This window comes from Populus nigra, chromosome 4 (assembly GCF_951802175.1).
Source record: "Populus nigra chromosome 4, ddPopNigr1.1, whole genome shotgun sequence".
NCBI classification, from domain to species: Eukaryota; Viridiplantae; Streptophyta; class Magnoliopsida; order Malpighiales; family Salicaceae; genus Populus; species Populus nigra.
This window is the reverse complement of record NC_084855.1, coordinates 16,655,219-16,680,783: the sequence shown is the minus strand read 5'-3', so window position 1 is coordinate 16,680,783 and position 25,565 is coordinate 16,655,219. Positions and strand designations below refer to the sequence as shown.

The following is a 25,565-nucleotide window of genomic DNA, read 5'->3' as shown; positions in this document are numbered from 1 at the left end:
CCTACCTCTACATGCATAGATATTAGACAGGACTATGCTTACATTCAATTTCTAATCTTTGAAGTGTATGCTTATATTCAATTTCTAATCTTCGATTACCAAAGGATACTATTCTCATACACGTAAACTCATTTTCCAATGGACAAAATGTTTGTAGGATCCTATCAACAACCTTCTTCTTATATTTCTTCTTATATATAGGTATTAAACTCAGACCAGTCTAGCGGGTCGATCCAAAACTTGATGATTAAAATGATCCGGGTAAGGTAAAAGGTTAGCAAGAATAAAAAAAATGATCAAACCCGGTCGACCCGGCAAAACTCGGCAAAGATCTGTTTTTTTTTTTTAAATGTGTTTTTTATCCTAATCAAAAATCCTTTTTTTCATATTTTTTAGTTGGTTATTAACTATTTTCAAAGTTTACTATATAAATATTAGAAGAATGTTTTATTTTTTCAATATAAGATTTGAAACTCTTTAATATATACTCTATGTTCATAAGAAAGAAATTATTTTTTCAATTTAAAATTTAAAGCCATTTAGTATATATACTCTATGCTCATAAGAAAAAAAAGTTATGTTTTTTCAATATAGAATAAAAAACCTATTGAAGTAATCTTTTAAATTTTATTATTTAAAATATATATAATTTTTATTCGCATAAATTGTTTCTTAATTTTTTTATATAAAATATTAAACTTTAAATATTTTTTTAAATTTTTCGGGTTAATTTAGGTCAACCCATGTAACCTAATACCTGACCTCTTGACCGGATCAATCTTCAAGTCGAGTATGATAACTATGCTTCTTCTCCATCCTCCCCATCACCACTAGTTTCTAGCTGATCAGAGTTCAAACATGCCATCGATACAACTCTTCTGAAAATTGAAGTTCACCAACTCCTTTGTGCGGCAATAATTAACTTGGCATTAATCTTCAAGTAAGCAAAGCAGACCATTGGCTGGGAAAGTCTACTCATTGTTGAGCGAGCAAGAATAGTCTGTCTGGCAATTAGGAGTTTCCATTCATAATCTGATCACATTATGAGATGATTTTCTAGCAAAACCATACCTCACATAAAAGCAGCACGAGCTGCCTAGCAATAATTTGCAGTTCTTAACAGGAAATTCACAGAACAATTGCTCAGCATATACGTGCAGATAAATTTAGAAAAACAATGGCACAAAAGCGTTCTGTTTTTTGTGGTAGAGAACTGCCCAGAAGAGCTAGCTAGGAGGCATTATTTTACAGCAGCGCTTAAAAGTTGCTTGCAGGAGTGAAAGTGAACCAACTATGAACATACATTATGCTAAGAGTAAAACTGGATATTTAGGAAAAAAAAGAAAGGAATTACCATTTCTAGCTTGCATTTTGACTTCTGAGGTGTATCGATACCAAACTAACTTCCCTTCCACAATCTAATTTCCGTATTACTAGGAACTTTTTCAGAAATTATCCAGAATACTTATTTTCCCTATGGTTCAATGAGAGAGAGAGAGAGAGAGAGAGAGAGAGTCACACTTTTTTTTTTAAATCCAAAATTATGGGCAGGAATGACCGTGTAAAATTCTATGCAAAAAATTATGTCCATTAAACATCAAAAAAAGTTTCCCGAACTTCTTCCAAGTCGAGTCTAGCGTCTTAGAGTATGCTTGTTTTGTAGTTCCAATTATACACAAAACTCAAGCATAAAAAAGTTAATTTTTCTTAATTTTTCTAGTTTTTTTTAATAAATTTCATATTCAAACCTCAACCTCAAACATAAAAATAAACATATCCTCAATACACAATAAAACAAAGCAAAAAAAAATGATAATGTGTCATTTTTATCAACGAAATTACCGACAGAATAAATTCTGTCGGTAATTCCGTCAGAAAAATCATTAGTAAACTATCAACACTATTCATCATGTTAATTACAAAGGGAATCACCGATGGAACATTCCATCGATATTTTATAGAGAGCTTTAGAACTATTCACTTCCCAATTGCACTGTTAATTACTATTCTTTACAAACAAAATCACCGACGGATTGAAAAGTCGTCGGTGTTATTTGACAGTTTTCTGAAAAATTTAAATTAAGTATTACAGACGGAATCACCGACGAATTGAAAAGTTATCGGTAATATTTGGCGGTTTCTGAAATTTTTTTGATTAAATTTAAAATTTAAATTAAATATTACAAACAGAATCACCAATGGAATGATTAAAAATATTAATATTAAATTATCCGTCGGTAAGCGCCCCAATAAAAAACTTAGAATCTCTAATTTTACAACAGACCTGTATCCTTTCTTCTTCTTCTTCTCTTCTCTCCTCAACTCCTTCTCTTCTCCTCCATGCTCAGGTATGTCTTCTTCTCCTTTCTTATTTTTTCTTCTCAATTTTTTTTAATTAGTATACTTTATGAATTTGTTTTTTTTTTTCTGTTCTTAGCTTCACTTGCAACTACACTAAGGTAAAAAAATAATTTTTTTTTGTGTTTTTTTCACTATATTTGTTTTTTATTTTATTTTTAATTGTTTTTGTTCTTAATAATTATATGAATGTTGTTGTAGGATTTTTTTTTTCATATGAGATCAATTTTTGGTTGATTTATTTATAGGATTTTTAAAATTTTTTCATATGAATTTTTTTAGTTAAATTTATTTTTTCGTGTTATTTATTTGTTGCAAATTTTTTTAAGTTGATTTTCTTTTTTTTCCAAGCATTTTGAGTATTATAGAGTGTTGATTAATATTAATTTAATTATTTTATATTTTTGTAAAATATATTTTTTAAAAAATATTTTTAAATAATTACTAATGGTTTGTTTCCGAGGAAATTACCGACGAAATGAAATTTTTTTTTGCTCACTTTTTCAATTAGTAAATCCATCGGTAATAATAATTTTTTATTACCAACAAACTTACCGACGGACAAAAAATTACCGATGAAAGATTCTCCGATGAAGACTTTCCGTTGGTGATTTTATTGGTAATTTTTTTACAAACGAAATGGTAGTGCAAATACTGACGAAAAATTTTGTTGGTAAATCTAAAGATTTTGGTAGTGCCTCTCTGTTGTAAATGTGATAACAAAAGAGCCAATATTTACAATCTTCAGGGAGGCAGAGACTTACTAGCAACTTTGAACAGAGAACGGATGAATAGGGAAAAGGGAGAGAAAGAAAAGAGCTAGAGAGATTCTTGTTTAATTCATCATTTCATTCTTCAACTAATGACCACCACTCTATTTTGTTACATATATCAACAATTTTAGGTTGCCTCCAGAATGTACAGTCATTCTACACCTGACAACAACACAACAAAATAATAACCAATTTATTTAAACGATGCATTTAGTAAAGGATAAATAGTGTTTACAATGGTCATTAATTTAAATGTTAACATTTCCTTCTTCTTGCTCTGTATCAGACCCTTTACTTTCATTTTTCTTGTAACAATGTCCTCCTCTCAAATCAACCTTATCCTCAAACGAGTATCTCAGGAACCTTAATGCCATTTTATTAGCATACTCCTATGTTACCTTTGATGGTAACGAGTTCTTTCAAAGAACAAGAACTTGAGTGACTGCTCGATTTTTCCTTTTTACCATCCTTCAATCCAGGAGCGGTTGAGGTAGTAATTTTGGTTTACCCTAATAATTTGAAAGCTAATTCTATACAATATTATTGCCCAAATGCTTCTTCAATTGTGACACATGAAAGACTGGGTGGATGGCTAATGAGAATGGTAATTGCAACCTATATGTTATCGATCCAACCTTCTCTATAACCTAGTAAGGACCATAATACATGGATGCCCATTTTTATAATGTTCGATGAACTATTGATTTCTGTTTATAGGATTGTAGCTTGAGGTATAATAAATCACTAACCTTTAATGTTTGTTCACTCCTCTTCTTGTTGGCCAATTGAATCATTTTTGTGTTACACTACTTGCAAATTGTTCCTTGTAATTTTCAACATTTTTCCTTATTTGATAGAAGTTTGTCTGCTGTTTCATTAGTTGAATCTTTAAGAACACAAGGAATGTGGATTGGTGGCATTAATCCATACAACACTTCATAAGGGTTGTGTTTAGTTAGAGTGTGGTAATTAGTATTATACCAGCATTCATATAATGGTAGCCACTTGGACTATTGAGTAGAAGTATCATTGCACATACATCTGAGGTAGCTTTTCACACATTTGTTTACGACCTCTATCTGACCATTTGATTGAGGATGGTATGCTATAGAGTAGTGTAAATCCACCCCTTGACAAACAAATAGACTCTTTCAAAATTGGCTCAGGAACACAACATCTCGATCACTAACTATGGTAGCTGATAAACCATGAAGCTCGTAGACGTTGTCAATGAAAGCCTTAGCTACTAAGGTTGCAGGTTTACCTAAGTCTGATGGCAAAGAGGTTATCCTAGTGTTAGTGGATCGTCTCAGTAAATATGTTCACTTCAAAGCCCTAGCTCACCCCTATACAAAATCCATGTTAATATCTTAGAAAAGTACTTGTGGAATAGGCAGTAGTTATAATAGGCTAAAAGTCAACACATTTTCTATTTTATTCCTCTAGTATATATGACACTCCCTAACAAATTGCCTCACATGTTTTTGTTTTTTGTTCAAGTAAAACATATTTTCTACTTTTTTAGTAGTCATTGTAGCTCTAGAATGTCCTTTAATGACAGAGTCATAATACAATGCTATCAATTTATTGTGTAGTATATGATCATTTCTTACTACAATTTTGTCTTTCCTATTCAGATGACCATTCACCTATTTGTAGTTAGGATGGGAGGCTGGATTTCTAATAAGATCCTAAATTATAGTTTGAACTACCACATCTTTCTCTTAGGTTCCCTTGACTTCTTCCATAATGTTGGTAGTTATAGTAGGGCACCATAATGCATATTTCTCTACTAAAAACCCTGAAAAGGGCATCAACAACTTTATTTTCTTTGCCCCTCCTATACTCAATCTCGTAATCAAATCTCAGTAACTTAGTTAACCACAAATGTTAAAAGGGATAAGTTACCTTTTAATCTAATAGATATTTAAGGTTGATATGGTCAGTGTGGATCTTGAACTGTCTTCCCTATAAATAATGTTTTCATTTGATAACAACATGTAAAATAACAAACATCTCCCTTTCATAAGTTGATAAAGCTTGTTGTTTCAACCTAAAAAATTTGGTGATATAGGCAATGAGATGTCCTTCTATCAGAACTATCCTTATACCTACTCCTAATGCATCCATCTTAACTACAAAAACCCTATTCATGTCAAGTAAATCTAACATAAAAGGGTTGGTCATGACTTTATTTAGATGATTAAAAGCCTCAATCGTTGTAACAAATCATTAATAGGCATCCTTTTTAACTAACTGAGTTAAGGCTTGTATGTACTACCATAGTTCTTCACTATGGTATCTAGTAAAGCTAAGACACCCTTATAGCTATTTAATATTCTTAGAAATAGGTTAATCCAGAATTGCTTGGATCTTTTAAAGGTTAGCGACCACCTTTTTTTTAGAGATTACATGCCTGGGGTATTTAATTTGGTTACTATAAAAGACACACTGGCTTTTCCTTAGAGATTGAAGTAGTTCAAACACTATCTTCAGGTGTTATAAGTGATTTGTCATAGACTTGTTATTTATAAAGATGTCATCAAAGAACACCAATATAAATTTCTTGAGATATACCCTAAATATCTCATTTATTAGGCTTTGAAATGTTGCAAAAGCATTGGTTAAGATAAAGGGTATAATCAAGAATTCATAGTGGCTATTGCAAATTCTAAAAGCACTTATCCACCTCTTCAGTCACTCAGAGAATATGAAATCCATTAACACCTTCTAGTGTATTGATGAATATATAAAGGATAATAGCTTTAAAACTGAATTCAATATTTCTCTTATTGCTTCCTCCTCATCATCTACAATTTATCGAGAATAAAGTCTCTTGTTTTTACATCTATTACCTGGCATAAATTCTCATCACACCAAAAGCATAACCTTTAGCTTTTCTCTCATCTAACTCCTTATTTTCTTAGTGATTTGGTTGGTTTAGAATTTGGTTTGTAGGTGAAATTTTGGGCAGGTGTAGCTAATAGACCAAGTTGATGTGAGTTTGGGGTATTATTAAGTAGGGAAGAAGAGTTTCTATTTATGTTAGGATATTGGTGAAATCTGGTTTGACCGATTTGATTCATATTATTAGTGGATTGTTTAAGGTTATTGTAAAGCTTTCTGTAATGGGATAATGTATTCTCTTGTAGACTAGTTAGGTTATAAACTTGTTTGAATACCTTAAGTTCAAATATTTTAACCAAGTTCTTAATCTCCACCTCCAAACTGTCCATAAAGAACATTAGAGCTTCTCTTTTGCTAATCTCAACCCTGTTCCACAGGATATCAAAATTCTGAATATAAGCCTTCATACCTCTATTATGTTTAAAGTCCTTCAATTCTTTTAAAGCTTCAATATACCCCCCCCCATGAAACCTATTGACCTTATAAACTCCTCATGAAATTTTGATGCCAATATAGTGCCCTACCATCTAAAGAACAAAAAGCCACTTTAACTATTTTGAAATAATTTATCTCTTTCATATCAAAGTATTGATTACTTTTATAGAGCCATTTATGTACATCTTCATTGTTAAACATGGAAAATCTTTTCTAGGTTTAATACCTTATAAAAGTGTTGTCTTCATTCACAAGTTCAACCAGGTTTTGAAGTAGAACACCTACAGTGAATAACCTAGGAATATTTCATGGGATTGTGTTCTACAATAGTTGATTGCATCTTCTATAGCAAAGACTTGGTAGGTTTATCCATTGATGAGATTATTGAGCTCCTTAATATTAGTATCTTGATTAGATTTTGTAGCTTGTAATGGTTGTCCATAAGTCTCTAATAGACTCAAAAGTTGTTCAAATATTATTCTTTGTTTGCATCTTCAAAGGATTTATCCAGCTTTTTAAGATCTTAGGACCTGGTGTCTGGTGTCATGGATAGGGAAATGGGAGAGAGAGAGAAAGAGAGAGAGAGAGATTCTTGCTTAATTCTTCATTTCATTCTTTAATTATCTATCAGGACTGTATTTTATTACATATATAAGCAATTCTAGAATTGCCTCTAGAATGTACATCCATCTACACATGGCAGACAACACAACAAGAAAAAACCAATTTATTTAAATGGTGCATTTGGTAAAGGATAAACGGTGTTTTTAACGGTCATAAATTTAAATGTTAACATTTCCTTTTTCTTGCTCTGTATTAGGCCTTTTACTTCTGTTTTTCTTGTAATACTCTTCGTCAAAGAACTCTAAGAAACCAATATTTTTCTTTTTTTTTATTGAGATAATTCTTTGACATGTTTTCTTCATGACAATTACAATTTTCTCCATTTCCTTTTCTTTTCTTTCTTCTTCTTCTTCTTCTTTTGCCGGCACCACAATCATTTTAAGAAAAATCATTTCCCCAATTCCACAAAACCCAAATTAATATTGAATTTAAATCCACACAAACAAATAATATCAATTTTCAATTACAAATAATGTTGGTATCTAATAACTCCAAATAAAATCCATTAATAAATAAATAAGTAAAAAGTGAAGTTTTGGATAGTACATTGAATTGAATAACTTTGCATGAAACACATAGCGTATTTGAACTTCAATCAGATTCAACTAAATGGCTCTGTAATGTTAAACCAGACGATCGCCATTCACTTCAAAAGGTGTTATGTGAAGAAAAAAAATTTCAAAAGGTGTTATGCTGCATGAAATAAGAATAAAAGAAAAAATCTCTATATAGTAGAAAGATTGAAGCAGATGGCATTACAAAGCACCCATTAGTACATATGTACTTTTAAAAGGCATCTTAGATAACAAGTTGTCTCAATTATAAAATGAGACAACTGTCTAAAACAGGAAAGACTCGCTTAGAGCTAAAATAGAAGTAGCATCATCTTATAATGTGAAGTGGCATCATCTTACAATGTAGAGAAATTTATTTATTTATCATATGAAATAAAATTAAAGCCAAAAAATCTAAAGTAGGTAGTTGAAAATGGATGAGTGACAAGCCATTGTTCAGCTGCCACCACAGCTACTATGGAGATGTTTTAAAATGTAATAGTGGTTGGAGTTTAAAATGTTTTTCGCTTAGAAATGCATCAAAATAATATATTTTTATTTTTTAAAAGTTATTTTTAATATTAATACATTAACAATTTGAAAATATAAAAATATAATTTTCAATAATTTTTTTAATTTTTTAAAAACACTTGTTCAACCCGTTTCTAAACACTTTATATATTCAGCAGCAACAACAACAGTTAGCAGGCAGAGAAGACATGACTGGGTGTGTGATGTCATTTGGGGGCGGCTATGCTTCCATGCTTGCCTGCCAGGGAGTTCCAAGCCATTGACCCCTCTCCCCATCGTTCTCACCAGAGTTAGTGACAACTTTCCATCTGTCTCTTTTCTATTCCCATTGCCTTTTTTTGGGGTAATTTTCTGCAATACAATATAACTGGAGACGAGACTTGCTAGTCTGAAGGGCATAGATCATAAAAAAAAAAAAAAAAAAAAGAGAAGAAAAGGCAGTAGAATGATTCTACCGTGTTGTTTAAGGTTTTGAATAATTGGAGCTGCAATGGCTGGTAGTGTTCGTTGCTTTTCATCACGCCACGCATACTTGGGATTTTGGAGGATTCAGGGGGCCACCCTCTCGATGAAGCCTAAGGTCCAACTTACCACCTCTGAATGAACAAAAACTAAGGGTATGTTTGTTGGGCTAACAAGGGAGGGAAAGGATGGAGGCGGTCAATCCGCCCAAATTGGGATGGTTGAATTTTGCAAGTGGGAAAGGATAAGAGAGATTCTTTCAATCCCACCCTCTAGACCTCATCCATCCTCACACCCATCTCTCCTAACAAACAGACCCTAAAGCTTTAGCAGACAGTCGAAGATCTGTAGATGTTTGCCTGGAGACTCACTTTTTCATTGATGTCTCCTGGTCCATCTCTCCTGGTCCATTTTTCGGGGGCTGCATGTACTGATATTGTAGCATATACTTTAGTTTTTAGGAATAAATGTTTTTCTTCACTCTTCTTCCTATTGATCACACTTTCCATGATATTCTGTCCCGGGTTTGTACTGTATCAGCAGGGAATGATGAACTTGAATAGTGTGGCATGAAGTGTGTACTAATTTAGGTGCAGCACGCACACAATCATATTACCTGAAGCTGAGTGTACTCGTTAATGTAAAAACAAAAACTACTAATCGTACATGCTGAAGAGATCTTTTCTTTTTTCCATTCCAGTTGATGTGGAGAGACATGCCTGGGATTTCATGGAGGATGCCAAAGGGCTTCAACTGTATTTTATTGGCCTGCAACGTGAAGATCAACCAAAACTGGTTCGTGGATGGAGAAAGGAGTTGAGAGATCATTCAGAAAGACACAATACTGAACTAGAATGAACAAAGCCTGTTCTAATCTAACATTTGGCATGCCAATTCTGGATCAATAATATTTTATTTTATTTTTTGTATTCAAGAGCTTGTCCAGCATTATTCCATCCATAGCTTTTTGAGTATGTGCAATTAATCAAATACTGTTGGCCTTCGTTTAACAGTCGTGCCTCAAATATCGACTGAAAATGCCCAATCTGTTTGGGTGGCAAAAATGTGATTAAAACTGGCAACAGCATTATCTAATTTAATCTGCCGCACAGCACTCGCATGAAATTACTGTAGAGTGATTTTCAGAAGCAAGAGAAAATATGACAGGAGCAATTCATAACTACAATGATACATTAAAAATCTTAACCTCATATTCAAACTAAGATTAAAAAAGATATAGGGAACAGTTACAAGAAGTTTAAGGTCCTTGTGTTAGCTCTCTCCTACGACTAGCCAAAAACCATTTCATATTTGTCTATTTCTTGGCATAGGTAATTAACATTGAATTCTGCTGTAACTTGAAACCCTGAAGTGCATGCATAGCGACTGTTGATTGCATCTCATCTCCGTACTCCACAAAGGCAATCCCAGGCTTTGTTTCCACCATCCTGACCTCCTTAAAACCAGCGTACTGCTGGAATAACATTTGCAGCATCATTGTAGTAGTCTCATTGGGAAGATTTTGAATAAACAGAATGTTATTTGGAGGAGCTGGAGCCTCAGGGACCATAGATTTCACACCACCTAGATAGGGTATTTGAGAAAGCTGCAAAATTTTGAAGTAAAGGTAAGGATCATGCTAAGAGATATTGCACATCCTTTTCAGAAGAGTGGAAAATGACAACAAATTGCCAGTTTCAGAAAACAGGCTGCATCCTTGTGAATCTCAGAAATGAACTCTTTCACTAATTAATGGACGTGAAACTAATTTCCAGGAGTAGCTTCTCACTAGACAAGGCAACTAGCTTTCCATTCTGTGAATCTAACTGGATGATGTAGTTGGATAGGTTAATCAACATAGTAGAAGCAAATAAATGTTTTCCATCAGTAAATAGAAGTTACATTCTAGATTGAGCAACTAAAAATGTAATCCTCTTTGCCTAGTTCAAGTTCAGTTTAAATATGTTGACCTGCATCTTTACTTTATAGCAAACAAATAAAATAATTTGTAAGAAGTCAACTTAATGGTCAAATCCTAATATCAAATTAACTTACAACAGCTGAATTTCAGGTGAATCATAATCACAAACATGGATCCAATTAATCTAGATACAGAGGAAAATGAGGTTAGCCTACAAACCACATTATAAAGAACCCAGTAGTGGTAATCCTAAGAAGGCAGAAAACATGCTTACAGGAGGTGTTGTCCCGTAGGCGCTGCCATATGCAGGAGTCAGACCCACTCCCACTTGATTAGTATCATGTTGATCTTTCTTCTTTTTCCCTGCCATTTGAAAAAATATAGATCTCAGAGGGAAATAAATCAGAGACAATCTACACATTCATACATTTATCTCAAACTGGTTTCTTTCCTACTATTTAAAAAGGAAAAGGAAAAAATATAGCATGCTTCACAATTCAGTTACTATCAAGCATGCTTGAAAAAACAAAAAGACAAATAAACCCCTAGATGCTAGTTTAATTTTTTTTTAAGGGTAATTAAGTAATCTTATGGTGCTGAAAAAAAAAACAAAAATACTGATTTGTTGCAAATCAATTTGGTAATGATCAATGGGTCGTGAAAAAGACCTTACTACCCTAATCAGAAAGAATTTGTTCTTTACAGGTGTAGTGGGAGGAAAATAGAACTTGAAAAAGTTCAAGAACCACAAACTAACATCCAAATGGAACCTAAGTCAGAGGCTATAATATTGGATATTCAGCCTAAAGCTTAATAAACATAAAAACTCTGTAGATCTGGTAGGACACGTCATACTCCAATGAGATATGGACTTAAGCTTTCTAAAGTGGAGTCAGAGTCATCATCAACATAGAATGTGTTGTTTGAGGATGAGGAAGTGTAGGAAGCTGATATGTGGAGGATTGGTTCTAGAGGTTTAAGAACTTGTTTTGTGCTATACATATATATAATTAGATGAACAAGTCACTCTTTCTATAGTCTATATGTGAAGGCTGTGAAATTATGAAATATAATTATAGTTACACAAAAATCACTCTATAATCTATAAGAGCAAGGCCATGACATTGAAATTGTGAAATCGCTAGGTCAGACCGTAAATACACACAGAATTACAATTGGTCACACTCTATCCTTGAGAGATCCAAAAATAATGGTAAATTATTTTTTAAAAGAAAAAAAACACAAAAGTGCTACTACTCCCCTGTGCAAACACAGAAACAAAAGCATGCTATAAGAAAATGCTTAGCATTTATCACTGAGCTTCTTTTTATCATTCACTAACATACAGAAAAGAAAGAGTGTGTGTGTGTGTGTGTGTGTGTGTGTTGGGGAGGGGGGCATCTTACCTTTTTCCTCATGCCTCCTTCGTTTTTCCCGTGGAACAAAAGTACCATCAGCCTTTGCTACAATATCTGATTTAGTTTTTGCATATTGTATTCTCTGCATTAGAAATATTGTTTGACAACATTAATTCATTGCAGAAGAGAAGGATCCATGCTTTACAATAGTTGAAAGATAGAAGTATAAGCTCAGTAAAGCGAGAAAAAGAAAACAATTCTGTGCCAATAGATTAAACAACAAAAAAAAGCTAAAACAAGTGAAAAGGTTCTTCTATACTTCTAGGCAGGAAGGATAAAAGCCCACCCAGAAAATTGTCTAAGAACCTCTATAGTTTTACTGATTGATGCTGCATAAGCATGACCATTTACCTTACATGCAAACTAGCATCTAATTATTTTCTAAGTCAAGCTATGGACTAGCGATGCTTACAGAATAAGAAATGAGCAGATAAGCGCTAAAAAGGGCAGCTTATCCTTCAGCACTAGAGGGGCAAAATCTGGGTCCATTTGAGCCCTCCTATCCTACCTAAGCAAGGCATTTAATCTCCAAGGAAAACAATACGGAACCCTTTCATAAGGTTGCCTAAGTTATTACATACTTTCCCATCAAAACTCTGCCTAGAAATCTAAAATCATACCCATAGTTTCACATATGAAAACAAATAGGATAATTTCAAAACATTTTTTTTAAAAAAAAAACTAGATGCATAAACTAACAATACAAGCATACCATGGGCTTATCATAAAAGGGGAAAGACTGCATTTGCCTCATGGCATTAGAGGCAGACTGAACATCCTCAAAAACAACCCAAGCTTGCCCTTTGTGTTTCAATGTCTTGAATGCCAATATCTCCAGTATCTTCCCGAATTGCGAGAACACAGCGTGCAGAGCTTTCTTCAACTCTTTTTTTTTTTTTTTTTGGTTTTCAAATCAGACATTACAACATAGAAACTAAATATATATAAGAGAAAGCGAAAGAGAACGAGATTTGAAATTTAATAAAAAAAAAAATAAAAACAGAGAGAGAGAGAGAAGGGAATTCGGGCATTACCATCGATTTTGATTTTTTCGTTGAGGTTATTGATGTAAATAGTCATGTTCGAAGAGACTTCAGTACCTGTGCTACTATTATTATTGATATTGTTATTCACATCAGCCATGTCTTTTCTCTCCAGCAATGCCATGATTTTCCACTCTTGATTTCTTTTTGAGCCAGACTGGGGTTTAATCTGATTTCTCGAGGGTTCTACACATTTGCCCTAAAAATAATAATTGCAATCAAAAGGAGGAAGGGAAGCGCATCTGCGTTAGGCCCAACTTGTCTACCCAATCCACCTTCTTGAGCTAAGATTGGTCAGTGAGAAATCGGCTTGTTTGTTCGGCCGATGAGAGTTACCTTGGCCCATCATAAGATAGAGTCCATTTTTGGGTCGGCCCATTACTCAAGGCCCTCACTTTGGGATCTCAGATTGGTTCGATCAAGTCTCCTGAACCGACCACTTGAATGTGACCTCTAAATTCTTGAAGCAGCATTTATGACTTGTCTTCGTAGATAACAGGTTATTTTTCGCGCTTGGACCAAAATTGTTTTGACAGTAAAATGATAATATTTGAATCATGAAAAACTTTTTAGTATTATCATTAAATTTAATATAATAATTTAAACTTAAATTTTTTTTGATTTGATTCTTTATTTAGCATAAATTTTAAATTAAATCATATAGAAGTTGCTCCAATATGACAGGTACAAAGAAAGAAAAAAGAAACATGTTATGTTAACCCTAGACAACTTGCTAAACCTACAACCCAAGTTATAAACTCCAATAAAATTTTATTTTTATTTTTATTTTTATAATATGATAAAAAATATAAAAATCAATTTACTATCAACTTAATACTGAATAATAAAATTCAATAAAAACTCCACACTAAAGAATGAAATTTAAAAAAAAAATCAAAAGCTAAAAAAGGGGGCAAACAAACAGAGAAAAAGCTTGTTACAACAAAGCCCGGACCCGGCGGTCTACACGAGCTAGTGAATTATTAGGCTGAGTTGGATTTGAACCAAGGTAGACATGTCGCCAATGAATTTATAGGCTATCCCCATTAACTGCTCAGGTATCGACCCAAAAAGTAAAAATTCAGACTTTTTAAGTGTCAAAGAACTATCTCAACTTAATATCTTAAACTTTTAAGTGAGGATCCAGAATATGATTTATATTATTCTCTAACACACCCCTTTAAGTGAAAGTCTTTTAGACTTGAAACTTGCATAGTCTTGCACTACTTTGTATTTAATTTTTATCAAATAAAATCTATATTAAAAAATCATTTCAACTTAATAACTTAAATTTTTAAATAAGATCACATAATATAATTTATATTATTCTCTGATATTAAAAACCCAAACCCGTAAGCTTCCTTTCATAATACCCTATCTCGAAGGTAAGTCGAATCTCCCGAACCCGTAAACTTCCTTTCATAATACCTTATCTCCAAGGTAAGTCGTATCTCCACTGTCTTCTTGAAAGAGAGATGTCCTGAACCACTAGAAAATGAGGGTACATTTGCTCGGTCGTAAGCGTATTATATTCATATTATGTCTACCCCTTCATTTTTTAAAGGAAAGAAAACATAGATAAGTCGTTTGTTGCCTATAGCATGAAACAGACATGACCTTAAACTAAGATATTCATGGTACCACACAAATATATTATAAAATAATTAAAAAGAAATGTATCAGCATGTTTAACTATAAACGGGACCATGTTGTCAATAACTCCTGAATTTTAATTAACAAAATGCCAAATTGCATCTTACAATAAAAGGTAGGTGATGTGATCACCATGTATTTTTTTTTTTGTTATTATTATTTATTAATGTAGGTGATCGGGTAAGTTTATGCATATCTCCACTAATCCCACGAGTTTTGAAGTTAACAATAAATTTTCAGTAACCATCATATTAGCAATTACAAGGTTCGAACTTGAAATCACAATGAAAATAAATCTTTTAATCTCAAATTTTTACCATTAAATCATCTACTAGATAATTAATCACCATGTATTCTATATTACAGAATCGTAGCAATAAGTGGGAAAGTTGACATCACTTGAAGCTACAACTGAAAGCTCACCCCATTCCCAAAATTAAGCCTAATTTTCAAACCTTTTACCAGAAATCAAACTTGAAAGAAGAAGAAGATGATGATTTAGATTCATAGATATACTCGATTCTAGCTTTTAAAAAATCAGAGGATAAGGATGGGTGGGATTTGGCCCTCGTCAATTTTCAAAAGGCGAGAGCACCTTTAATTTCTTGATGCATGTATACAAATACAAGACGTTGCTTTGACTCCCACTCCACTTTCATTTGGTTCATTTCTAGCTTTCTTCAGTGCCCCAACTTCCCTGGATACAAAAGGAGACAACGAGAAAACAAGGACCGACAATTTGAGTAACATATCCTAGGGCTTCTTCGGTTTAAACAAATCTAACTTCTATTCTCCTTATCTATTCTGGCAACGCTGATTGATGCTATGCTAGTATCGAAAATAAATTTTTTTAAAAAATAAATAGAACTATTATTTACAGCTAAAGTGATACAATAAATGGAAGCTAATGAGGCTCGAAGAGGAGTTCTTCAGGCAAAGTAGAGGTCTAGTGTTGGAGCAGCGGCTATCAAGAAGGGAAGGATCTGTTACAAAAATGGCAGAAATCTTTACAGCTAAAGAACTCGAGAAAGCCGCGACAAGTACCATGAGAGTAGAATTCTTGGCCATGGAGGTTTTGGGACACAGTTTACAACAGATGGAAGAACTGTTGCGATCGACAAGTCCAAAACAATCGATCACAGCCAAATCGGGCAGTTTATCTATGAGGTCACTTTGATTCCTTTTTGAAAAAAAACAGAGAGAAAGAAAGAATTCAGTCGAAGCTTTGATTCGAGCTTTCATGCATGCTGCAATCATTTTTATTTAATTATAAGATGAAAAAATATTTATAAAAAAAACAACCAATAAAAAGAAAATATTATTTTTTTATCGTTGTATTTTTTATTATGTAATTGTTTTTAACAAAAAAAATGGTTTTTTTATTGACATTTTTATAATTCATTGAATAAAAATTAACAACAATTAAAAAACAAAATTGTGAAAACTATTATAGTTTGAGCTAAAAAGAAATGTATGTTTTTAATAAAAACCCTAATATTTTTATTAAATATTATGATCATTGTTTTATAAATAAGAAATTATTATGATTATAAAAGAAAAAAAACTTTTTTTTCTAGTTGTTAGAGAATAATATAAAGCATATCTTAGAACCTCATATAACAGTTTAAGCTATTGAGTTGAGATAGTTCTTTGACATGGTATCAGAGCTTTGATGACCAAGCGGTCACGAGTTCGAATCTTACCATCCTTATTTATTTGATAAAAATTAAGCGCATGATATAATTGATATGTGCAAGTTTTAAGGTTAAAGGTTTTCACTTGAGAGAATGTATTAGAGAATAATATTTTGAAATCTCACCGAAGAGGTTTAAATATTTTTTTTAGAGTTAAATTAAGTCCTTCTTGTTTTAACTTTTAATTAGTAAAATTAAATTATATTTAATTTATACTATTTGGCAACATGGAAGAATTTATTATCGAGATATTTTTTGACATCACAAATATCCCTTAACATGTAAAATGCAACAATTTACTAGGTTTAAAATCATCTTAATATAATATTAGAGAATCAAATTTTAAAAAAATTATATAATTTTTTAAGGATAAAAAAAAAAAGAATTTACTCAGCTTCGTTGTGGCAATCCATAAGGCAATCGAGTCTACTCCACAATTAAAAAAAAAAGATAAAAGATAAAATACAGTCTTCATTTATTTAGTTTTTTTTTTTAATTATTATAATGACCCCGACCTTTGTAATTAACGCAAAGGTCGCATTGCATATTTTGGTATATAATAAAGCGCAGAACCTAACTAGAAAAGGAAGGTCACGTGACCATTACAGCATCGTTGCAATTAGTCTGAAGTTGACGTCACTTAAAAGCTACAGTTGACGTCACTTAAAAGCTACAGTTAAAAGTTCATCTCTTGACCGAAGCCTAATTCGCAAGCCTCTGAACTGAAGCCTTTTTAAAAAATAAGAGGATAAGATTGGACGAAATTTGGCTCTTTTCAATTTCCAAGTGGCGAGCGGACTTTTTCTTGACGTGCGTATAAAACGACGTTGCTTTGATTTGGTTCATTTCGCGCCCATCTTGTTCAACTTGTATGTTAAAGTTTAGTTTAACTATATGTAATTTTGCTTGAATATAAAGATTAAAAAGTAAATTAATTGCAATTAATCTTTTAAAATTCTGATAACACCACGTTGATCAATTACACTGCTAAACTATGTCCACAAACAAACTCAAAAACCTCTCTATAAAAACTTGAATTCAAACTCTAGAATGATAGAAGAAAAAAAAAAAATACCATGTCAGTAAGCATGCACGCATGACTTAAGTTCAAAGCCAATTTAACCTAGGAGACCCTCTAAAAGTTTTGGTACTCTACGAATTGAATTTTAACTCTTCAACTTTGTAGTATAAAATATACAAGAAAGTTTTGTAATTTTTCAACGTAAAAATAAAGGATTTTTAGTTTATAAAACATGTCAACTAAAATTTCGTTGAGATTAATTAATTTATCATTCATTCATTATTTGTTTGAAACAAGTTAATACTCTATTTATAGTATTTTTTTTTAATTTTGGATAATAATTTCCAACAAAGTCATAATTCTAAAATTGAATCGACTCCATTTTTTTATTTGACTTCAAATATATGCATTAATGATTTTTTAAAAACAAATTTCTAATACAACTTCCCTGAATACAAAGGCAACAATGAGAAAACAAGGCAAGTGACTGCCAATTTGAGTAATATCCTAGGCTACCTGGTTTAAACAAATCTAACTTATATTTGCCTTTATTATTGTTACTTGTGATAAGAATGAGTTTGTTCTTTTAAAATCTCTCAATCATTTATTCCATTAGCTACAAGAAATAAAAATAAAAAGTGGACTAAAATTTTTACTTTAGATCTACTCAAGCTTTTGGAAAAATGATCTATTATCTTTTTTCTTTTTTAATGGTTTGACAAATAGATTTTGTATGGATACGTTAATTTATTTTTATATTTATCTAAATTTGACTTGTTAAAAAAATCTATATTTTAATCAATTGTATTTTATTCCTAGTTAAAACTAAATTTTAGAGTACCTTATTGAATGTAGTTAATATTGTTCACAGTAGGCATATAATTATTATTCAAGTGAACATGCATTATAAGCATACAAAAATATTTAGACTTTAATTGAAACAAAGTAAAGTAGCAAGAGCTTTTAGAATCTCATTAAGATGAATGTAGTTATTATTAAGAATTAAGCATTTGTCCTTAAGGTTTTAGTGCTTTTTATTTTGTGCAAACAAGATGTTTATAATAAACCTCTCAAGATTCCAACAATGCCGTCTTATTTAGATACACTTCTAAATAAGATCTACAAACACAAGAAAAATAACTCAAGTATCTTTTTACAAAGAACAAGCCTAATATTCAGATTGAGAGGAAAAGTAAAGCTTAAATTGAGCTAACATCAAAGGAGAAAACACTAAAAATTAAGGCGAGAAAGAGCTGTAAAATTTGTTTAAACTTTTGTATAAAATGTTTTCTACAATCCCCTTTTCATAGTGGGTCTTGGAACCAAAACTAATAAAGAATTAATTATGATATTTACAAGAATAAATTATATCCATAATAAACTTTGATTACTCTTCATAAAACCATAATTAATCCTCGTAGTTTTAGCTTTAAATCTGATGTTTTTTTTGTTGAAAAGGTCATCTAGATTTTGAAAAACTGATTAGATTTTATTATTCATGGGTTAAATTGGACAAAACAATAGGTTGGCAAAAAATATTTATTTATGGGCCAGAGAGTTATAAATCCAAGCCCAAAATAGATTGTTAAAAAATAATTTTTTATAGCTTAAAAAATTACTTTACAGTAAACCCAAGCCAAGCTCAGTCAAAAGTCAAAACTCTAAGTGTGAGCCGGGTCAGGCCACATTTGTGTGTGGCTTAAGGCTCAAAGCCCACTATGCTTAGGTCCTCTCATTTAAAAATTTTTGGGTGCTCTTTAGATCCAATTTTAACTCTTCATTTTCCTACTAAATAAATACAAGAAAACTTGTTTCTTTCCTATATGAGATAGAGTTGTAGAGGGTTTTGAGTTTCTCAAATCATGTCATCTAAAGGTTTTTAAGATTAATTTACTATTCACCCACAATTTATTTTAATCATATTAGTATTTCATTTTAAAAATTTTATGTTAGAGAATAAATTTCAATAAAGTATTTAACTTCAAAAGTGAGTGGATCCCACCTTTTAATTTGGCCTAAAATATGCCCACTAACCATATCTTTAAAACAATTTTTTTAAACAATCCTCTATATGAATGAAAATTATCTAACCAATATAAAGGACTTGAATTTTCATTGAGAGATACTAATTTGGTGGATCATCGTATTAGGATAGGTCATTTTGTGCTTTGAATCTTCGTTAGTGAAATACTATTAAATGTACTTAGATAAATAGTGAATGTGATGTATTAAACTACTCAACCTTTTGTGTGAATCAAGATAATAGTACTTACATAGTTCTCTGTCTATGAATTTTCTTTGGTTCTCATTGCTGTATTTATTTTGGTCATTAACAACTCTTGGATTAATGAGTGCTATAAAGAATGAAGCTTTTTTGAAATTCTCAAAGAAATGGACATATTTCTCACTAATATAAGTGGTCTTTTATTAAGATTATTTTGTTATACTCCTCTTGATATACCAAGATATGAAGATCTTTAAGAGTATAACTCACTCTTTATCACACTGCAACCAACACCTATTTCAACATATGAATAAATAAGAAATAATAATTTTTTAAGTGCTACTGAAAATGTTATATGATTTACTTTTCCATTTGAACCTAGATTGGGATCTCCAATCAATTAGGTATGATTACCATCATTGCACTCTTTTATTTTTAAAGACTTTAAACGCATTCCCTTCGATGAATTATACACAAGATCTCTTGACAAACCTTTAATTAAAAGATATGTAATATTTTCTTTGACTTTACATAGTCAATGAAAATAATACCATTTAAGAGCAAATATTTAAAAATATTATGTCTATGATGTAAATTTATAAACTTACCATTATACATACTTCTTCTAATTATAGACTTACAATCATGGTGGATACAAATTGTTGATAATGGTTTGGCCAATATAGAATGTGAATATGAGCTTAATAAAAGTTAAAGCATACATATCAAGCTTTCTAGAAAGGTATTATAGGAAGAAATCCAAGTTCGATTAAACCTCTAATCAGACCTGTAAAATCAGGTTGAAGTACTACTTGCAGTAGAATTCTCTACTTTTATACTACATATTCAAATGGGCTATCTTGAGCTTCAGATATTGAAATCCTGTGATTTAAAAGCCCAAAACCATCTACACATCTAAGAATACAACTTTTATGAAAGGTTACAGGTCAAATAAAAATCATTTTGAAAGCGAAAATCCAGACGCAAGCTGAAGAACGAGATTGGTCTCCTGATCTGATGAGGAAATTAACAGTATCGAGCATCCCACTATGGCTAAGAGTCTGACATAGAAATGATGAGTCTTAAGATCCAAGAAAGGTGCAAATCAAGCCTCTAATATTCCATTAATAAAAGAATACAACTGGAATGATTGAATATTACAAGAAACCAAGTTAAAAACAATGTCTAAATTATAGCAGAGTTATGATAGTAGTAGAGTTAGTTTTCAACATAAATTCTGATGGATTTAACCAATCTTAATAACTAGATAAAAAAAAGAAATTAAATAACATTAAGGACTCCTAATCAGGAGAAGAATCCTAACGAAAGACAATAACTGAGGGAGGGAATAAAGAAAGCAAATCACGACAAAAACAACTATTTTTTGCTTTTTTACATTGTTCTTTTCTCTTTGTTTTTGTTAATTTTTCAGTAGCTATGAACCAAACTTTGGCTTTTGGTTCAAAGAGAATAGACACCATCTCCATTATTAAGTTGTGAAAAGTAACATTATCATTGTAATTCTTTCATATTCAAGTACTTATTTATCCTTGTTTCAGAATTATGCTATTGATTTCTGTTCATGCTTTTGAATTGTTTTGAGATGGTATATATGTGCTTTCTAGTTTCTTTCAATCCGTAATTATTGTTAAGGAATAGAATAAGAAGCAAATGAGTTACCTTGATTACTACAACTATCATTTTAATTTATTAGGGAGGAATAAACTAAGTTAAATTGCTCAAGCTTTTGAACAGTGCTTATAATAAATTTTACAAACTTTACTCCTAAAGCTATTGCTGAGTGAATTAAAATTGCTTTTCAATATTAAATTTGTTTGATGGTAAGAAATTGATTAGAAAGTTTTATCTAATCAATTTACTCATAATCTCCTCGATTCCTCTTAGTTTTAAGGAACATCAAATTTATTTTCTTGAATTGAAAGGATATGTATTTTAGTTCGATAATCAATAATTTTATAGGAATAGATATCTAGATCTTTGAACTGAGTTAATAACATATCAATTTATTATTTTTAGAATATTGGTTCTTTAATTTGTGATTCATATACCTTGTTCTTTCTTTTATTTTCAATATATTGTAGGAAGATTAAACAAATTTTCTCATGGGTTCAACCTGGTTTTCACAATCATACTATGAATTTATTTTGTTTGTGATAGTAAAGTTAAAATTATATTTTGGAGGTTTCGACAACCGACCAACAACAAAAGTATATTTTTTAGATTATATTATATAATCATAATTAACAAAAACAAAATCTTATGATACACATTTACTTATTTGTGTAAAAAACAAATTATAAAAAACCAATTTGTTTAAAAAAAAATATTGATTTTAGAAGTACATTAGTAACATTAAGAAGGAAGGGAAAAGTTTCAACTAAAATTATCTAATTAAAACTTTGTTCGGGAATATAATTCAACCCGTTTTTCAACACGTTTTTTACTTAAGAAAACATTAAACTGATGATTTTAAGTATTTGTTTTTTGATATTTTAAAAAACTGATATTAAAAATAAAAATATTCTAAAACGATATTATTTTAATTTATTTTTAATTAAAATATATTTTTATAAAAACACTATCCACCAACATCACCAAACACGTACAAAGACTTGAAAAAGAATCCTATGAAATTAACAAAATGTAAAGGGAAACAGAGGCGAAATTGCAGCCACCATTATTCACGTGGAAGAATCTTATATCTAGAAGGGAGGAGAAAGATAAGACTTTGAGAGCACGAGAAACCTGGGAAAGGAAGTTACAGTTTCCTTGGACAAGAAGACGGACGCCCGTTTCGTGACAGCGACTCTCAACAACATGTGCACGTGAGTTACTTATGGCGGTAGCCACTTGCATCTCTCCACATTATTCAATTCAAAATTGGCCTCCTCAAGCTAGACCTTTCAGGATTTCATGAGGCCAGGAACCTGTTTGCTTCTCCCAAGTAGCTCCTGACACGTGGACTGCTGCGCACTCAACATCGGCTGTAGTCATGAGCTTTTCGGACACCGCACTCACCTCGACCTTTCTTCTGTCGAAAACAGTTTGCTTCCTTCTTTTTTCTCCACATGCTTGATTTTGATGTAAGAAAAGTCTTCCCTCCTTTGCTGACTCTCTCTCGACCGTCGGTTCATTGATGATTCCTTCATCGCCTTGATCAATCACAACAATCAGTTTAATTGTAAAGAGACAATAATAATTATAATTATAATAATAAGGTAAGAGATTTTGGCGTGTTGAAATAATCAGCGATGTTTATTTTTTAAGTTTATTTTTTAATAATTGATACTTTCTTTTTCTTATTAAAAAAATAAAAGAAAATCTTAAGTGCACATAAAGATAAGCAGCGGCTGTAAGTAACAGTCACCACGTGGCAAGAAAAGAGAGGTTCGCTGCGTATATCTAGAAGCGTAATTTGACGGGGTCCGGCCGTTTCATCCTAGTGGGGCGGGATTTACTCTGCAATCCTCACGCGTCTCGGTTTCCTTCTCTTCTATATAAACCCCTTGACGCTCCCTCTTGAAATCACTCAGATATATTCTTGCAAACTTAAACAGAGAGAGAGAGAGCCGAGAAAGAAAGATAGTCTTTGGGTCCTTCAACTGCTGCAGAAAGTTTCTAGAAGAAGAAACAAACAAGTTTCTACGGCAGTTGAAATATATAAAAGATCCATCGTCTCTTGTTTTCATAACTTCTTTCACAAAGTTTGAATCAAATCACACACTGTATTTGTAGAATGGCTCGTTCTTTCTCAAACGCCAAGGTCATCTCTGGCCTGATCAGCGAGGCAATCAACGGCAGAGGATTCTCAGCTGTTGCATCCCAAGGAGCTGCTGTGTCCAAGGCAAGAAGCGGTGCTGCTGTGATGAAGAAAACAGGGGAGGAGGTTACCAAGACCACCGAGAAGATTTCCTGGGTTCCAGATCCTCGTACTGGATTCTACAGACCAGAGAATGTTGCTCAGGAAATCGATGCGGCTGAATTACGTGCTACTCTCTTGAAGAAGCATTGAAGAAATTACTAATTCATGCTATTAATAAAATCTGATTACAACTATAACATGTTCTATGATAAAAAAAAGGGGGGGGGGATCGATGGATATATGTGGGTTGTGGGGTGGTTCTGATGCTTTGGCCTCGTGGGCTATCGGCTTGTGCTGTGACATATTTAGCGGATCTTGGCTTGATTTGATTATTGCTATGGCACGCATCTCTAGCCCTCTCTGTTTAAGGAAAAAAAAGATTTCACAGATTTCTTATTGATGTAATATTTCTTCTTCGAAGTTTAACGATGGTTAATTACACTATATTCTTACACACGATCCCAGATTATCGATCTTTTTTCTTCTTTGTATGCGAAAACTATTAATTGTTCATAATATTGGCCATCGTTCAATCACTGTGATGGCCTGATTGATGTGATTTTTCCGTCACGGAAAACAGTTTGTTGGCAGATTTTTTAGGGAAAAAAAGGGAAAGAAAAACGAAAAGCCTGAAGGCAGAATTGCCTTTACCAAACTATTTTGGTTCGCGTGGGCACAGCATGCATAGGTGGGCAAAGCTTCGCCTTTCTATTGATGGCGCTCTGCTCGGCAACCCCCTGTAAACCAGCTTTTAGATGAAACTGGGCATGTCTGCATTTTAATTAGCCAGTGTTGCTCTTCATTCTTGGAGAACCTATCATTTGCAATAATTAATTTCGGAATTACAAAACAGATTCTCCCTAACAAACTGATTAAATAAAAAACTATAATTTCCAATCTCCACTTTATATATTCTTATTGCATCAGCTACAGCGCCGATTGAAGAAACTTCAATGTGATAAATAATTATAGTTTGGAAAGTTAATACTTGAAGTATGGTGCGGTGGAGTTAAACCTATATTATGTTTTAATTATAGTTTGGAATGTGTTTGATTAATTAATGTATATTATAATTTTAAATGGATCTAACTGAAAATTTTATTTTAAAATCATAATTAGAAAAAAATATAAATTGTAGCTTTTTTTAATTTTCCTTTTCAAACCGCAACCTCAAGATAATAATACACACACTAATACTAATACTATATATTTTGTCTTATTACAACGTGTAGTATAATACAAAAATTGCATAATTTCCTTTTTTGGTCGTCTCTGCCTTCCTAATAGTTTTACACAACTTTCGGCCGCTGAGAGTGGCATTGTCTATTCATTGTATACCAATAAATGTTTTAATAATTGAACTCGTATACAATAATTGGCGACATTAGTGAATTTTTATTTTAGTTCTTAATTTACTTTGACTTTTTTTAAGCACAATTAAAAAAACTTGGTAAAGTAACACAATAGAGAAAATATTTAGAGATATAGCATAATTTTATGAGTTGCAGATGACACGTATGATTTTATTTGAAATTAATACATAGAGAGTCTCTTTCCTCCCTTTCTTTTCTTCTTTCCTCCTTTTTCTCCCCATAACAACCCTCCCCTCCCCTTTTTTTGACGTTAGCGACCATCCCCTCCCTCTCTACCTACAGCGAAACACTCCTAAAAAACCACAATATCACTCATCTCTCTCTATTTAGCCCCAGATCGCCGCCCCTCTCTCTCGCTCTCCATTACAACTCATCCAATTTTTGACCAAAATAGTCGTCACCACCACCCCCACCACCCATATTCTACATTTAAAGGTATATTGAACATTTACCCTCTATCAATTTGATGTTATTTATGCTAATTTGTGTTAAGTTGATTTCATACAATGTTAGGGTTCTGAATTAGAGATTATGTTAATTAAATATAAATTTAGTTGATAATTAGGTTATTTTATAAAATAATTAATGATTTTTTGTGGTTGTTGATTATGAATTAACAAAATTATTTTTAAAGAAGTTAGTGTTGATTTAGGTTAAATTATCAATTATACCGAATTACATATAAAATAAT

The 25,565-nt window shown here is 31.9% G+C and overlaps 2 protein-coding genes across 2 annotated transcripts; one reads left to right on the top strand and one right to left on the bottom strand.

Annotated features, from left to right (window-relative positions):
- Window positions 1–9,817: 9,817 nt before the first annotated feature.
- Window positions 9,818–13,234, bottom strand: LOC133691224 (U1 small nuclear ribonucleoprotein A-like). The gene is made up of 5 exons (XM_062111633.1): window positions 13,018–13,234; window positions 12,696–12,868; window positions 11,972–12,065; window positions 10,840–10,928; window positions 9,818–10,250 (listed from the first exon to the last, which is right to left on the bottom strand). Exons 1-5 carry the CDS (start codon window positions 13,148–13,150, stop codon window positions 9,960–9,962), a joined length of 780 nt encoding a protein of 259 aa, XP_061967617.1. The 5' UTR covers window positions 13,151–13,234; the 3' UTR covers window positions 9,818–9,959.
- Window positions 13,235–23,157: 9,923 nt separating this feature from the next.
- Window positions 23,158–23,957, top strand: LOC133691217 (protein SENESCENCE-ASSOCIATED GENE 21, mitochondrial). Its single transcript, XM_062111625.1, has one exon. It carries the CDS (start codon window positions 23,376–23,378, stop codon window positions 23,649–23,651), a length of 276 nt encoding a protein of 91 aa, XP_061967609.1. The 5' UTR covers window positions 23,158–23,375; the 3' UTR covers window positions 23,652–23,957.
- Window positions 23,958–25,565: the final 1,608 nt, after the last annotated feature.